The sequence below is a fragment of the Rhinopithecus roxellana genome, chromosome 8 (assembly GCF_007565055.1).
Source record: "Rhinopithecus roxellana isolate Shanxi Qingling chromosome 8, ASM756505v1, whole genome shotgun sequence".
Taxonomy (NCBI): Eukaryota; Metazoa; Chordata; class Mammalia; order Primates; family Cercopithecidae; genus Rhinopithecus; species Rhinopithecus roxellana.
The window spans coordinates 133,707,064-133,723,374 of record NC_044556.1 but is presented as its reverse complement, the minus strand read 5'-3'; the positions used below and the strand labels follow the sequence as shown (position 1 = coordinate 133,723,374).

At 37.8% G+C, this 16,311-nt stretch overlaps 1 protein-coding gene across 1 annotated transcript; it reads left to right on the top strand.

Annotated features, from left to right (window-relative positions):
* The first annotated feature begins 7,978 nt into the window (after nucleotides 1-7,978).
* On the top strand, nucleotides 7,979-14,857 carry APOBEC4 (apolipoprotein B mRNA editing enzyme catalytic polypeptide like 4). Its single transcript, XM_010368948.1, has 2 exons — nucleotides 7,979-8,223; nucleotides 12,474-14,857. The coding sequence occupies exon 2, from the start codon at nucleotides 12,504-12,506 to the stop codon at nucleotides 13,596-13,598; it is 1,095 nt and encodes a 364-aa protein (XP_010367250.1). The 5' UTR covers nucleotides 7,979-8,223; nucleotides 12,474-12,503; the 3' UTR covers nucleotides 13,599-14,857.
* Nucleotides 14,858-16,311: the final 1,454 nt, after the last annotated feature.

The window sequence follows — 16,311 nt, the reverse complement described above, 5'->3', positions numbered from 1 at the left end:
TAAAATTAAAAACAGAAAATCAATGGAGAAAATCATTAAACCAAAAGATGATAGGTTTTCTTTCAAGATAAATAAAATCAATCAGCCTCAAGCCAGGTTAACTAAGAAAAAACAGAAGGACACGAATTACTAATATCAGAAATGAAAGAGGGGAACATCACCACTACGGATCTCACAGACATTAAGAGGATAATCAAGGAGCATGATGAACAATCTATGCTCACCAATTTAACAACCTAGATGAAATGGATGAACTCCTTGAAAGACATGATCTTCCAAAGCTTACACAAGATAAACAGGCAGTCTTAATAGGTCTATATCTATCAAAGACATTGAATCAACAATTAACAACCTTCCAAAACACACAGCACCAGGCACAGAGAGGTTCACTGAATTCTACCAAAAATTTAAGGAAAACATTTAATTATCTACAATGTCTTCCAGAAGATAGAAGCAAGTGGAATACTTACTAACTCATTTTATGAGACCAAGATTACTGTTATAACAAAACCAGACAAAGACACTACAAGAAAAGAAAACTACAGACCAGTATCTCTCATAAACATAGATGTAAAAGTTCTCAACGAAAGTATTAGCAAATTGAATTCAAGAATATATAAAAAGAATTACACATCACAACCAAGTGGGATTTGTCCCAGCTATGCAAAGCTGATTCAACATTTGAAAATCCATTAATGTAATCCATCACATCAACAGACTAAAGAAGAGAAATCCTGTGATTTTTCCACATATCAATGAATGTGGAAAAGGCATTTGACAAAATCTAACACCCATTAATGATTTTTTTAAAAAAAACTCTGCAAACTAGGAATAGAGAGGAACTTTCTCATCTTGATTTTTTAAAAATCTACAACTAACATCATACTTAATGATAAAAAACATAAAGCTTCCCACTAAGATTGGGAACAAGGCAAGGATGTCCCCTTCTACCACTGCTTTTCAACGTTATACTGGAAATGCTAGCTAACACAATAAGACTGGGGGAAAAAAGTATACTGGTTGGAAAGGAGGAAATAAAACTGTCTTTGTTTGCAGATGACATGATCATCTATGTAGAAAATCCAAAAAGAATTGACCAAGTAACTCCTGGAACTACAATAAGCAATTATAGCAAAGTTACAGGATACAAAGTTAACATTTTTTCTTGTCCTTAGCTTTATCACTGTCTCACTTCTGAAATATGATTTTTCCCATTTATCCTAAGACTAGTTCATACATTTGAAATTATTTTCTTTTAATGAAAAAGTGGGATGTGATAGCAGGATTATGGCATTAAAAAAAAAAGAGTATGCCCTCTGGAGTTAGAGTGCGAGTGCCTTGGGTTCAAATCCCAGCTCTGCCAGTTACTAGCTATATAATCTTGAGCAACCAACTCTGAGTTCAAGTTCCTTTATTTGTCAGATAAAAAGTATAATAATGCTAACCTAATAGGGATATGAGGCATGTAAAATTTTTGCCACAGAGTATACATTCAGTAAATGTTAGTCTCTGTTCAACAAATTATATTTTCATTTAAATTCTTCATCATTTCCCAGCATCACCCACGAGACCAAACAAAGATCAAGACACCACAAGAAACAAACAAACAAACGAAAAACTATAGGGCAATATATCTGATGAGTATGGATGAAAACATTTTCAATAAAATACAAGCAAATCAAATTTGACAACACATCAAAGAAATTATACAAACTGTGCATGGTGGCTCACACCTGTACTTAACAGCACTTCGGGAGACCTATGAGGGAGGATCACTTGAGGCCAGGAGTTCAAGACAAGCCTTGGCAACATAGTGAGAACCTGTCTCTAGGAAACATAAAAATAAAAAAATTAGCCATGCCTGCTGGTCCATGTCTATAGTCCCAGCTACTCGACAGGCTGAGGCAGGAAGATGGCTTGAGCCCAGGGAGTCATGGCTGCGGTGGGCCATGTTTGTGTCCCTGCACTCTGGACAACAGAATGAGAGCCTGCCTCAGAAAATATAAAGATAAAAATAAATACATAAATTTTAAACATAAAAAAATTGTTTAAAGATATCACAACATGACCAAGTGGGACCTATCCTTAGAATGCAAGGTTAATTTAACACATGCATCTCAAACAAGGTGATACACCAAATTAACAGAATGAAAGATTAAAACCACATACATCTCAGAAAAAGTGTGACAAATTTCAACATCCTTTCCTAATAAAAATACAACAAAATAGATACTTTAAAAAACGTCTTCAACACAATAAAAGCCATTTATGAAAAGCCCCCAGCTAACATCCAAATCAATGGAGAAAAACTGAAAGCTTTTCCTCCAAGATCCCATACAAAGCAAGGATGCCTTCTATTCAATACAGTACTGGAAGTACTACCAAGAGTAATCAGTTAAGAAAAGAAAAAAATGCATTCATACTGGAAAGGAAGAAGTAAAATTATCTCTGTAAATGGCATGATCCTATATGAAGAAAACTGTAAAGAACACAAAACAAATTAAGTTGCAGGATACAAAAATCAACACACAAAACACAGTTGCATCTCTTTACACCAATAATAATCTATCTCAAAAGGAAATCAAGAAAAATTCTCATTTATAAAAAAGAATAAAATACTTAGGAATAAATGTAACCAATGAGTTGAAAGATCTATATACTGAAAACTGTAAAACATTGATTAAAAAAAACTGAATAAGACACAAATAAATGGAAACATATCTCTCATATTCATGGATTGGAAGAATTAATATTGCTAAAATGTCCATATGGCCAAAAGTGCTATACAGATTTAACAGAATCCCCTATCAAAATTCCAAGGACTTTTTTCACAGAAATAAAAAAAAATCTAAAATTCATATGGAACCACAAAAGACCCAATAAGCAAAGCAATCTTTTTTTTTTTAAGACGATTTTGTGAACTTAGTTAAGAGTCTGCCTAAGTTCACTGATTTTGTTCTGTGGGGAAAGAATGTAAAGCAAACATTGGGTAGTTTGGCTAGAGCACAATTATTAGATTTTCTGATTTTCAAAAACTTTAAAAAGAAAGTTTGATGTGCTATTTTCACAATTTTCAGTAGCAAATAAATGTGGGTATAGAAAAACAATAAAATTGATATATTTGAGTACCCTGTAAAAACTCTTGGATGAGTGCCAGGGCTCACGCCTATAATCCTAACATTTTAAGAGGCTGAGGCAGGCAGACTGCTTGAGCCTAAGAGTTCAAGACCAGCCTAGGCAACATGGCAAAACTCTGTTCTCTATTAAAAAATTAAATAAAACAAAAACCAATCTTGTTCTCCTTGACTTTATGTTTGTTCTTACTATGCATTAAGTGAACAATAATTGTATCCTCAAAAAATGAAAAATTAACATCTTGAGCTTTTGAAATTGCTTTAAGATCTCTTCCTGTATTCCCATCAACATACTTCTTGAGACTGGCTTTCTCTATTATGGTGCTATTAAAACAAAGCATAAAATTAGGTTAGATATACATTACATCCTGCAAATATTGTTATCGTCAATTCAACATAAAGTAAAAAGCAAAAAGCAAGTTAGTTGGTCACAATTATAACAGTATAAATAAATATGCAAAATATTCATAAAATGTATGTATATACAATTGTGTATTAAATATAGAGATTAACTACGTCCTTGATAACTTTTTAATTTAATTACAATTGTAGGATATAATGAGAGTAATAGTGATTCTCTATATTAATTACCTATATCCATACTTTCAATAAACAACATATATAGTTTTGTGATTCTTTTCTTTTTCCAATGTTTGTTCTGTTCATATATATATAAATACAGACATATAAACCAATGAAATAGAACAAAACCCAGAAATAAACCCGTGTGTATGGTCAACTGATCTTTGACAAGCATGTCAAGACTACACAATGGGAAAGGATAGTCTCTTCAACAAATGGTAATGAAGAAAACAGGATATTCACATACAAAAAAATGAAATTGGACCTTTGTCTTACATCATACACAAAAATCACTCATGATGGACTAAAGACTTAAACATAAGACTTGAAACTAAAACTCTTACATGAAAACATAGGAGGATAAGTTTCATAACTTTCGTCTTAGCAATGATTTCTTGGATATGACACCAAAAATACTGGCAACAAAAGCAAAGATAGAGAAGTGCGCTGTTTATATTTATTGAGGTGCAATTTTAAAATTTTATAGCTGTTGATCTGTTTATATCTGTTTAAATAATTACCAAAAAAATAGGTTTATGTTCTATATGGTTTTGTTCTTCCTTCTATAATATCATTTTTATTAACTTTTACAAAAGTATTAGTGTATGATGTGTTAAAAGAAAAACATTAGACAAATTAAATTTAACAGTGTTTAATTGAGCAAGGAATGACTAGCAAATCAGGCAGCTCCCCAAACCAGAATAGGTTCAGAGCATCTCCAGCGCTGCTGCATGATCAGAGAGGATTTGTGGACAAAAACGGAAAGTGGCATAAGGAAAATGGAAGTGAGATACAGAAACAGCTGGATTGGTTACAGCTTGGCATTTCCCTGATTTGAACACGGTTTGAACTGTTGTCTGCCTCTGGCCAAAACTTGGTAATTGGTACAAGAGTAGGTTATAGTCTATTTACATTCCAGTTAGGTTACAGTTCTCTGTGTACAAAGAAACCTTTAGGCTAAACTTAAAATCTGTAAGGAGGCAGCTTTAGGCTAAACTTAATTTAACAATTCCCCACCTTGAATCGAACAATGAGAACACTTGGACACAGGAAGGGGAACATCACACACTGGGGCCTGTGGTGGAGTGGGAGGAGGGGGGAGGGATAGCATTAAGAAGGATAGCATTAAGAGATATACCTAATGTAAATGACGAGTTAATGGGTGCAGCACACCAACATGGCACATGTATACATATGTAACAAACCTGCACATTGTGCACATGTACCCTAGAACTTAAAGTGTTAAAAAAAAAAAATCCCACCTTTTGGTCAACCTCTCAATTTTGACACTGGCAAAAACTTTAGGCATTGATGTCACTCTGTTACCATCATAAATGTACTTATGTGGTCTCAGATCCCACTGGGAAAGAGCAGAACAGTTGATTTTTAAGGTGGGAACAAAGATTTCAGGTTACTTTTTTGTAAGAGTTAGAGAGCCATGGGGACCTCCTTGTGCTGGAATCTCCTGTTTTCATGAGAAAGAAAAAAAAGAAGAAAAAAAACCTGGTCTGCTTTGGGATCTATCTGCTTCCTTAAAATTTCAGTTTATGTCACGTTTAGCACGACTGACTCCATTTTGGTTTGGTCTGGTCGGCTGGGGCCTAGTGTACAAGCTCAGCCCAAAACAATGGCCTCCCATCACTATGTTTTGGTTTGGAAACGTCAATTGGTCCCTTCCCACAGATAGTTGGAAGCCTTCTTTAGAGCATCTGAACAGTATCTGGAAGTAAAGATGGTACCTTTACCCTACACTTTTCCTCAGCTTAAGTTTTAGGAGTCATTTTTAATTCTAAACATTTACTGCTGTTTCCCCTAGGATAAAGAGGAAAATCAACATGGAGGAATTCTGGGAGAAAGTCTGTGGTGTTAGCAAATTAAGGGTAGCCCTACCGAAAGCTCCCTGCTGTTAAGACTGTGCTGCCACCTTGTGGCCATCCTGTTTATGACCCCGAGCTCCAAGATCCACCCTGTACTTTTTTGTCTCCTTTTGGTCTCAACTCCAGTGCTTTTCTTATCTCATCTTTCCCATCTGACTCCTTAGTGGGCGCCATGAAATCGACTTAATCTTCTGATCTTTACTTGAAGCTTGCTTTCTAAATTCAGTTCCTTTTATCACGTAGTTTGTTACTGCTACACGAATTTGAGCATTATTGTTCAGTGTCAACCAAACTGCTACTGAAGTGACGAATTACATAATTACTTGGGTACAGTAGGTTCAAATAAAACTTTAACATTTTAGCAATAACTTGTAAATATTTTACTTCCTGCCACCCAAAGAGAAAGTTGCTTTACAAGCAGCAACTAGCAACACACAAGCCATCTTGGATATACCCCAAATTGGGCTGCCAGAACATGGATTAATAATTTTTGGAGTGCCAAACTAAGTAAATGTCTCTTAAAAATTTAGATCATTGTAGGAGAGTTTGGTCTTTGTAAATCTTCTTCATTATAATCTCCTAATATCTTTATATAAATAATGTACATCATAACTCATCTGAATGAAGATGAAACATGGCAGATTAACAAAGGAAGACAGAAGAGAGAAGAAAGGAGTCTGTTGCGGAAACTAGACATTTCTTCCAAGCATTTCCTTTCTACGTCAATTTTGCTGTGAACAGGAACCATGGTAAAGGCCGTTTGTTTCCTCATGATGAAATTCAGTCTTACAAGTCATTCTGTGCAACCTAAATGGAATGTTGACAACTTAACCTTCCTTGAAGTCTTCCTACATCTAACAGACAACTACCTTTAAAGAATAATGGCTAATTGGGGTTGCCTATCCCTAAAATCACCCTAAAATGCAACTGGTAAATGTGCTAGTGGACAAAGGCTCATTTTTCCTGTTTCTTTAGGCTTAACCTTACACAGATGCATCATTTGCTGAGTATCTAATCCACCATGCAAGGTGCACCGTGCACCTGGGATGCTGGTGCAGATCTGGGGACTATATTTTTTGTCTTTTCCTCCCCTCACCGGAATCTGTCAGACAGCTAATACTTTCTTACAGAACTAAGCAGGCCCTGAGAACTTGATTCTTCAGCTAGCAGGAGAAAAACCCTAACACGTTCTCTTCAACAGTCAGCTATTATCCTTTTACCCAACTTTTGATAATATTTTTAATGTTTGCAATAGATTATCATTTATTAGGATGAAATAAAAGATGAGCTATGAGGATCGACTTTCAGTTTCATATTGACAAGTTCATTCAGTTAGAAGATGCAAGCAATGAGAACAAAGGGATAACCCATGGCAAACGGTGGGGAAGGGACAGGACGCAGCAGTGACCCTGTGCCAGAGCAAGCACCAAGGAAGATGGAACTGAAAATAACCAGCTGAGGAGTTCATGAACACATCTGTGGCCCTTAGGAAACGAAAACATCTTGTCTAGTAGGAGCACTCTGGATGAGAAAGGATGTGTGCTGTGGTGCAGACTGGAAGTCTGACTGTGGAAACAGGCGTGGCAAAGCTTCGAGAAGGCAGAAGGTGCCCTCTGGGTGCTCAGTATCCCTGAGTTATTTTTAGAGTATGTCTGCTTACAGCCAGTAGTTACTACTGGAATGTACACGATAGTGATCCCCACTCGCTCCTTCAGGTGGCGAAGGAAGAGGAATGAGGGAATAATCCAGAGTGATTCACAAACGGTGAATCGTGACTATCAATGAGCCTTGTGTCTAGGAGATGATGTGGGGGTCAAGGGAGACTAAGGAAAAGAATGGAGAAGGACAAGTGGCTCTTCGGTTAGCCACAGAGAAGGGGCTACAACTGATCCAGGAACAAATTTTGTCTTAAACTGGAGGGAACCACATACATACCAATAGCAAGAGTCTCCCAGGCAATTTCTAATAGGAGGGAAACTGCTAACACATAGCCTAGGTTTAAACAGAATCAAAAACACCCCCTTCAGGAACTATGGCCCCTTAGAGGAAGTCAACTCTCTGCTCCCTCTCACAGAGGGCAAGCCTCCCAAGGAGAAGCCCTGGCACCTGCGCAGGCAACAGAACCGCCAGGCCTGGCACCCTCTCTAGACCAGGAGAAAGGTGCTGAGGAGCAGGCCCTCAGAACTTGATTTTTCAGCTAGCAGGAGAAAAACCCCAACACATTCTCTTCAACAGTCAGCTATTATCCTTTTACCCAGACTGGAATATGCAGTCCTGTATATTTTCATCTTTGGAACAGGTGGCTTGATATGCAAATAAAGTAATAAGTGTCAGAGCTGTATCCTAGCAGTAGCTACTTTGCAAACGTTACCATGGCACCCATTCAACAGTGTTCTTAGAGGTAGCCACACCTCAGCAAGCTCTTTCTAACTCGGAACAGCAAAGTTCAAATGAACGAAAAGACACAAACTGTGAAAGAGTCCTGAACCCATTACAAGGTGAATCTTTACAGCACAATTGCCCTCTGAAGCTACTTGAAACAGGGCATGGGACTTAAAGGAGAAAAAGAAGGAAATGGACCATCTCTTCTAACACCTGGAATGTGATCCAAGCCTGGAGACAAATTGATGGTAATTATAACTGCTAACATTTGTTTTTAGCTGCTAACAGATTGTGCACAGATTGTGAAGGGCAAACTCCATTCTCCAATTACTCCAGTGCAAACTGCTTTAACAGTACTCACTAAATCCTACTTGAGTGAAATGAGAGCAGATTGTCCTTATGGTGTGGTTCATTTATGTTAAACTACGGAAAACTGGGACTGTCCTCCCACAGTCCCAGTCCAGGGGCCACTCACAGCCAGATGCAGAGAGCCCTACAGCACACTGGGCTCTACACATCTCTGTTCTTACTGCCAGCAAATCTGCTCTACAGAGTATAACATGTATTTCCCCAGCACAGACAAAGCAAAAGGAAAAGGGCTAGACATCAGCTGCTGGGGAAACAAGTCTTAAGCAACCTGGCTTGTGAGCCAATCAAGGTTGCTGAGGTAGGTCCTGAGCCAAAACAGGGTACATTTCCACCTGGTTAGGGGAGAATAAAATAACGGATACCAAAAGTTAACAAGATAATCTGTGATCGGTAACAAATTGATACAATAAACCATGAATTCTATGAGAGTTCAAAGAGGGCAACAGTTCTTTCCTGCTTCCTCTTCAAATGAGGGTGATCAAAGAACAAGCCCAGAAAAACGCTGAAAAAGTGAAAACTTCACCAATAGGAAACTACAGTTTGTTGACACTGAAAAGCCATCAGCAAGAATGAGACCACAGAGCTCCCTCCACTATGTGTCAAAGCCACAGTTCTCTCCATCTCCTTAAAGACAGTAATGATGTATCATTTCTGGCTAAAACAGTCACAGAAGACAGGGGTGCAAAGGAAGGAGCGCTTAGAAAAGCAATAGGGAGTTTCCATTTTGCTACCTTTATCTAAAAACACATAAAGGGTAATTTTGTTTCCCAAAAGGGTAATTATGGGACCACTATATATAGTTAACTCCACATACTTATCACCTTAAGAAATAGTAATAAAGACAGAAAAGTGCCTCTTGGTTCTGTTTCCATAACATTTAGCCAAATCAATCTGTAAATTGTCTATGGGTGAGTTGAAATTGTAATTTGAGCAGTAACCTGGATGTCCGACGTACCACCCAGGGGTCGACCACATCAAGGGCACAATATTAAAAAGCATGAGAGTTTGGGCTTGGTTGTGGCAAGTTCTGATGGAGAGATCCATCCAGCCTGATGAAGGCTAAGCGAGGAGGAGGTCCAGGGAGGAAACAATGCTGGGGAGCAAGCAAGAAATGGCATCAGGTTCCAAGAGATCGTCCACTGCCAAGGGGTAAATCCAGCTCTCTGGAAGGAAAGCTATGACAAGGTCTAGGAAGCCTCAGAGCAGGAATTCAGTTACATCAGGAAAGCATAGTACTAAGGAAAAAACAAAGCTCATGTCCAATCCTATGGATTAAGATGACACAGCAGAGGCTAGGAGAAATCTAGAATCTGGTATGTGGTGCCAGAGTTACTGCAGGATATTAGCCACTAAGATAACGGTGACATGAGTAAAGCCACACTCCACCTATAGCTGGATTGAGGCTTTTAACATATTTTCTGCCCAGGACAGGATTAGCGTAGGAACTCTGCAGGTTTCAGGCTAGAGATCAAGCTATATCAAATACAGCAATGACTGAGCTGATCTGGGCTGAGGAAGACAGAACGTGAACAGAGCACTTCCATATGAGAAGCCATATTTTAGCACAAGGATTTATGATGTTAAGTGAGATTTTGAAAAGTGAAAAATATATTCTGTTGCAATGGTCAGTTTACCTCATTTAAATTTTCTGCCTTATCAGTTTTGTTATCTGACAAAGTTAAATGTAAAACATGAAACCATAAATACTAGAAGAAATATGGGGAATACTTAATTATGCTTTGATGAGGAAGGCATTTCTAAATACATTAAGAAAAAACCATAGGAGTAGAGACTGGACCACATAAAAATGTAAATTTTGGTGCAATTAAAATAACATTGGCATAATTAAAAAGCTGTATAAACCAGGTAAAATATTTGCAACAAATGTGGCAGATTTAATATTCTTGATGCATAAAGATGTCTTGCAAACCAATAAGGAAAACCTCACCCAAAAAACAGGTAAAAAATCAAATATATTTCACAGAAGAATAAATACCACAGACCAATAAGCATGTCAAAAAGTGTTCAACTTCACTAGAAAGAGTAAAGGCACACATTATAGCAACAAAAAATACCAATGCTCACTTCTCAAATTAATGTGATAAGATTGGTACACCTTCCTAGGCAGTGATTTGACAATGTTTGACCTAATACTATGATTTCTAGTAATCTATACTAAAAAAAAAAATCTGATTCTTTATAATAAATATCATATCTGTAATAATTTATTTACAGAAATATTCATCAGTGTTATAATAATTAAAAGAGGCAAGAAACTGAATATTACAGTTACATAATAAAAAACTCATTAGCCATGAATATTGTGTTTTTTGTTTTTTGTTTTGAGACAGAGTCTCACTCTGTCGCTGAGGCTGGAGTGCAGTGGCACAATCTTGGCTCACTGCAAGCTCTGCCTCCCAGGTTCACGCCATTCTCCTTCCTCAGCCTCCCAAGTAGCTGGGAAGACAGGTGCCTGCCACCACGCCCGGCTAATTTTTTGTATTTTTAGTAGAGACGGGGTTTCACCTTGTTAGCCAGGATGGTCTCGATCTCTTGACCTTGTGATCTGCCCACCTTGGCCTCCCAAAGTGCTGGGATTACAGGCATGAGCCACCATGCCCAGCCGAATATTGTGTTTTTTAAAGAATTTTTAATAACATGGGAAAATGCTCATGGCACAATATTAAGTGCAAAAGCAGGGTATAAAACATGACTTTATTTATATTATACATAACTTACACATATAGCAAAAAGACTGGAAGGAATAGACCTGTGAATAAGCATGTCAAAAAAGTGATGGAAGGCTGGGCATAGTGGCTCACACCTGTAATCCCAGCACTTTGGGAGGCCAAAGTAGGAGGATCACTTGAGCCCAGGAGTTTGAGACCAGTGTGGGCAACACAGCGAGACCACATCCCTCCTAAAAAATAAAAAAATTACCTGGGCATGGTGATGTATACCTGTGGCCTCAGCTACTCAGGAGACTTAGACAGGAGGATCACTTGGGCCCAGAAGGTTGGGGCTGCAGTGAGCCATGATCATCCCACTGCACTGCAATCTAAGCAAGAGAGCAAGACTGTCTCAAAAATAAACAAAACAGGTAGCTCCTAGGGCATTATAGGAACAATGATAACTGAACGAATATTTTTTAAAGGAAAAAAATCATTACTTAATGATCTCAGCTTTTTTAGTTTAACATCCCAGAAACTACTGATTTGAAATATTCCAAAGAACTATATTTGCTCTCTGTAACAGTAATTTTTCAAAAATCTTCTAACAAGACCGACTCACTGGAAAGAAAATTCTACATGTCAATGAATGAGTGTCCACAACCCAAAGAATACTCAAGTGGCATTTCCAGGAAGTCTCTACCATTAAGCAAAAGAGTCCCATGATCCTAGTCTCAGGAAAAAAAAAAAAAAAAAAAACCTCCTAATTATTGCCAGTGATTTTAAGAAAGATGATGTTAAATGCTAGCACACTCAATAGTTCTGCACAATACATGAGTTCTGCACAATACTTAACATATTCTGAGAAGAAAGATCATGAATAAAATGCAAAACCCTTTTTTGTACTTTTATAATTAGATATAGATATAGATATATAGATTATATAATTAGAATAATCTAGATAACCCTAGGCTTTTGTACTTTTACTACTAAGAGCTAATATTTACTGAGTCCTTACTATGTGACAAGCACATAGCGAAGCATTTTTGCCCAAGACCATCTTATGAGGTAAGTACTATTAATATCTTCATTTTACAGACAAGTAATCTGTGGCTCCCAAATGTTAAATAACTTGCCAAAGACCACTAAGCTGATAATTGGCCAAGCCCAAATTTAAAACCAGACAGTCTGTTTCTAGAACTTGCATTGTTAACTCATTTGCTTTACTGACTGGGAATCTATGAAACAGGTAAAGTTGAAGAATGCCTCTCTCTTCTGTTTCTTCTCCATGCTCTAGGAGTCTCAATAAAAAATAATAAATCTTGAGTTTTTAAATCTATGCATATATCACTATCTTTATTATGCTACTTTCTTTAAAGAAAGTATGGTTTAATAAATTAATGCACTGTCTTCAGTTTTTCCTGCACTGGTTTCATATGTAATTTCTCTTCCTTGTTTAGGTTTGCGGCTAGAAGACAGTAAATCTAGCAATGGAGCCCACATATGAGGAATACCTAGCAAATCATGGAACAATAGTAAAGCCTTATTACTGGCTAAGCTTCTCTCTAGATTGCGCTAATTGTCCTCACCATATTCGAACAGGTGAAGAAGTGAGAGTTTCCCTCACAGAATTTTGTCAGATTTTTGGATTCCCTTATGGGACAACATATCCTCAAACAAAACACCTCACATTTTATGAATTAAAAACTTCTTCTGGTAGCCTGGTGCAAAAGGGCCATGCTAGCAGTTGCACTGGGAATTATATCCATCCAGAATCAATGCTCTTTGAAATGAATGGTTACCTTGACTCAGCCATATACAATAATGACAGCATCAGGCATATCATTCTGTATTCCAACAACTCCCCCTGTAATGAAGCTAACCACTGCTACATCAGCAAAGTGTACAATTTCCTGATTACATATCCAGGCATCACTCTTAGTATTTATTTTTCTCAGCTCTATCATACCGAGACAGACTTTCCTGCCTCCGCATGGAACCGCGAAGCTCTCCGGAGCCTGGCCAGCTTATGGCCGCGGGTTGTTTTGAGTCCAATAAGTGGAGGGATTTGGCATTCTGTCCTCCACAGCTTTGTTAGTGGTGTCTCAGGATCACATGTTTTTCAGCCCATTTTAACTGGGAGAGCACTGACTGACAGGCACAATGCATATGAAATCAATGCCATAACAGGTGTAAAACCTTACTTCACTGATGTTCTTCTCCAGACAAAAAGAAATCCGAACACAAAAGCTCAGGTGGCTTTAGAGAGCTACCCCTTAAATAATGCCTTTCCTGGACAGTCTTTTCAAATGACGAGTGGAATACCTCCAGACCTCAGGGCTCCTGTTGTTTTTGTGCTATTGCCTCTCAGGGACTTACCACCAATGCATATGGGCCAAGACCCAAATAAACCCAGGAATATCATAAGGCACTTAAATATGCCTCAAATGTCATTCCAGGAAACCGAGGACCTTGAAAGGCTTCCCACTAGAAGGTCAGTGGAGACAGCGGAAATCACAGAACGGTTTGCAAGTAGCAAAGAGGCAGATGAAAAGAGGAAGAAGAAGAAGAAAGGGAAGAAATAAAATCTACCTTCCCACAGCATGAAACCAATTACCAGCGGACTTATTAGATAGACAACAAAAACCTGGAAACTTTCTCTCTTAGGGCTGAGCCAAGAAGAAGATAAACTGACCACTAAAAGCAAACCTTGAATTATTTACCATATGAACTGTTATAAAGTTACACTCTTTTAAACATAATCCAAAATGTTTCCATAAGCAACCTGATCTCTCTCCTTTGAAAGTGGCAGTATCAAAATGGAACCATTAGCAGCTTGCTAATATTTTGGTGCAGAAAAGGAATCTCATTCTATTCTACTCACATCACCTTTTCACTACAAACGCCCATGGACAAAATAGCTACCTAAATTGGTTTCAGTAAAAAACTTTACTGAAAAACTGAAAAACAGCCTGAAGCTACTGACATTAAGTGCTGTTTGCAAGAGCAAACCAGTGATTTTCTACTAATTGTTAATCATGGACAGAAGATTTTAGGTAATTCACTTTTTTCTAAAGTGATTCAAAATAGTTTTATGTGGGAAAAAGCACTTCTGCTGATTACGTATAGCTATAAAGATTAAAACCTAGCCACCTGCTCAGTTTGATCTTCCCCAGCTCAGACCTCTCCCTTCTGAGCAGATGACAGAGGCAAGATGATACATGAGAACCACCAATGGCTCCTGTCATCACATACCATATAAAATCCAAGTTCCTCTTACTGGCTTTCAAGGATCCTCCTTTAACTTTCTGTTGCCTTGTGTTATCAGCAAGATCATAAGTACCCACAAGTCAAGCACTGTCTCTCCCTTCTCTTTAACTTTTCCCTTAGGATCTAGCACATTATCCAGCAAAATGTGGGTAGCAAGGCTGAAATGACATCTCAATAACTTCACCAATGACTATGAGTCAACATCCCTTCTCCACCCTGGCTGAAAGCCTACTTAACCATCCTGCAACAGATGTTTTTCTTTTTGTTAGCATCCATTCCCCCTTCTAATGCAGCTCCCAGTGCATAATGTGTGTTTTACTTCCCTCCTTTCTGACTCCATCCTCGTCACGAGTGAATATTTGTACCTTCTCCTAAAATCTTCAAAACACACTTCTAGGAAGTGCTCCTTGACTAATCCTCTAAGCACTTAAATGAAAGCACTTTGCTTATGCTTATTTCACATTTGCTGCCATTTGCCTCTTTGAAATATGTAAAGATACATTACAAGAAAAATGTGCATTTACTTGTAACTTGCTATTTTTTTCTATATATGTATATAAAGCTCCTACTAAGCTAATAAAAGAATTTGCCATGACATTAAAACATGTAATACTCCATGAAGGAGGAGGAGAAAGAAAAACGTATTTTAGGAATAGCAATTAGTATTGTGGTTAAAATAAACATGAATAAAAAGTTTAAAACAAAGTTCTATTGTTAGCATACAAATTTTAATGGAATTACTGGAATACAGTTTTATTGTGGTTATATAGTGAGTATTATTTAAAGAAGTACTGTTGAGGTGTATTTTTATTTCATGAAATCCTATGTCCACAATTTGAGATATTGAGTTAAAAAGATCCCAAATGACAAATCCAGCATCTCTGATCATTATTAAAATAGATCCAATTTGTTGCCAGAAAATGGCAGACTACAACATGAACCAGCCTACAGAGAATCCAGTTAGAAACACGGTCTGAAATAGATGATGAACTTATATTTCTAATGTGAACCTGGATATCAATGGTATACAACAAAAGGAGAAGTTGCCAGAACTATAGGAAAGAAAAGTGCCTTTGGCAGTTAAACTTTTGTAATGATTTGATAAGACTAGGGCTAGGAAGAAGATTACTGACAGGTCATAAGCCCAGGCCAATACAGCCAACCTTAGACAGAAGACTGTTAGAAGAGCATAAAGATATACTGCCCAAGGCAAGTAATCTGTTTCCTCATCTGCAAAACAAGAAAGGTGGGCTAGTTCATCTTTAAGGTTCCTTTCAGCTCCATCTGCTATAAGAAGGCACATAGCAAAGCAACAGTTCCAAAAAGTGAGATCCTGCAGTGCAGTGATTAGCTTTCCTTGCTCACTACACAGTGATTCTTGGTCATGTCAGGCTGGCCCAGCAATTGAGAGAGAGAAGTTGGGTTGCTCCACCCTTCTTCAGCAAACTGGCAATGTTGATATGGAAGAATATCTCTGCCACCACACATATAGAAATAACAGAAATAAAGAAAATAGAAGTAAATTAAGGCAGCTAGTAATATGATGATCTGGAAAAGGCATTGGGATATATCCCAAGAAAACAATGAGACTGAAGGGAGGGACACATTATCTTGGTGACTCTACCAAGGTCCAGGGTTTGGGGGTCTTAGCTTTGCACGCTCAACTACCTACTTAGTAAGTACAAGGAGAATGGATTTACTCATGGGAAGCAGGTTTGGATTAACAAAGCTCTTGGGATTGACATGTAAAGACAAAACACTAATGTACTGATTTCTAGTAAGACTTATAACTAGATATGCAAGCATATATTCAAGTCATCCAGGTTATATAGCCTCTCCATGTACATAAGCTACATTGCAAGTCAAATTATCACAGGGTTGCCTTATGGATTAGAGGAGTCCATTATTTGACTCAAGTGTTTAGTGCTATCAGATTCTGCTTTCATAGTGGTGATTGACATCTGCTTAGAATGAAGTGGTGGATGGGGTATGTACAAGGGCATCTCATTCCTGGACAGTGTTTGGGAG

Coding starts and splice junctions, on each gene's coding strand:
- APOBEC4 (XM_010368948.1), top strand. CDS start 12,504: ATGGAGCCCACATATGAGGAATACCTAGCAAATCATGGAACAATAGTA.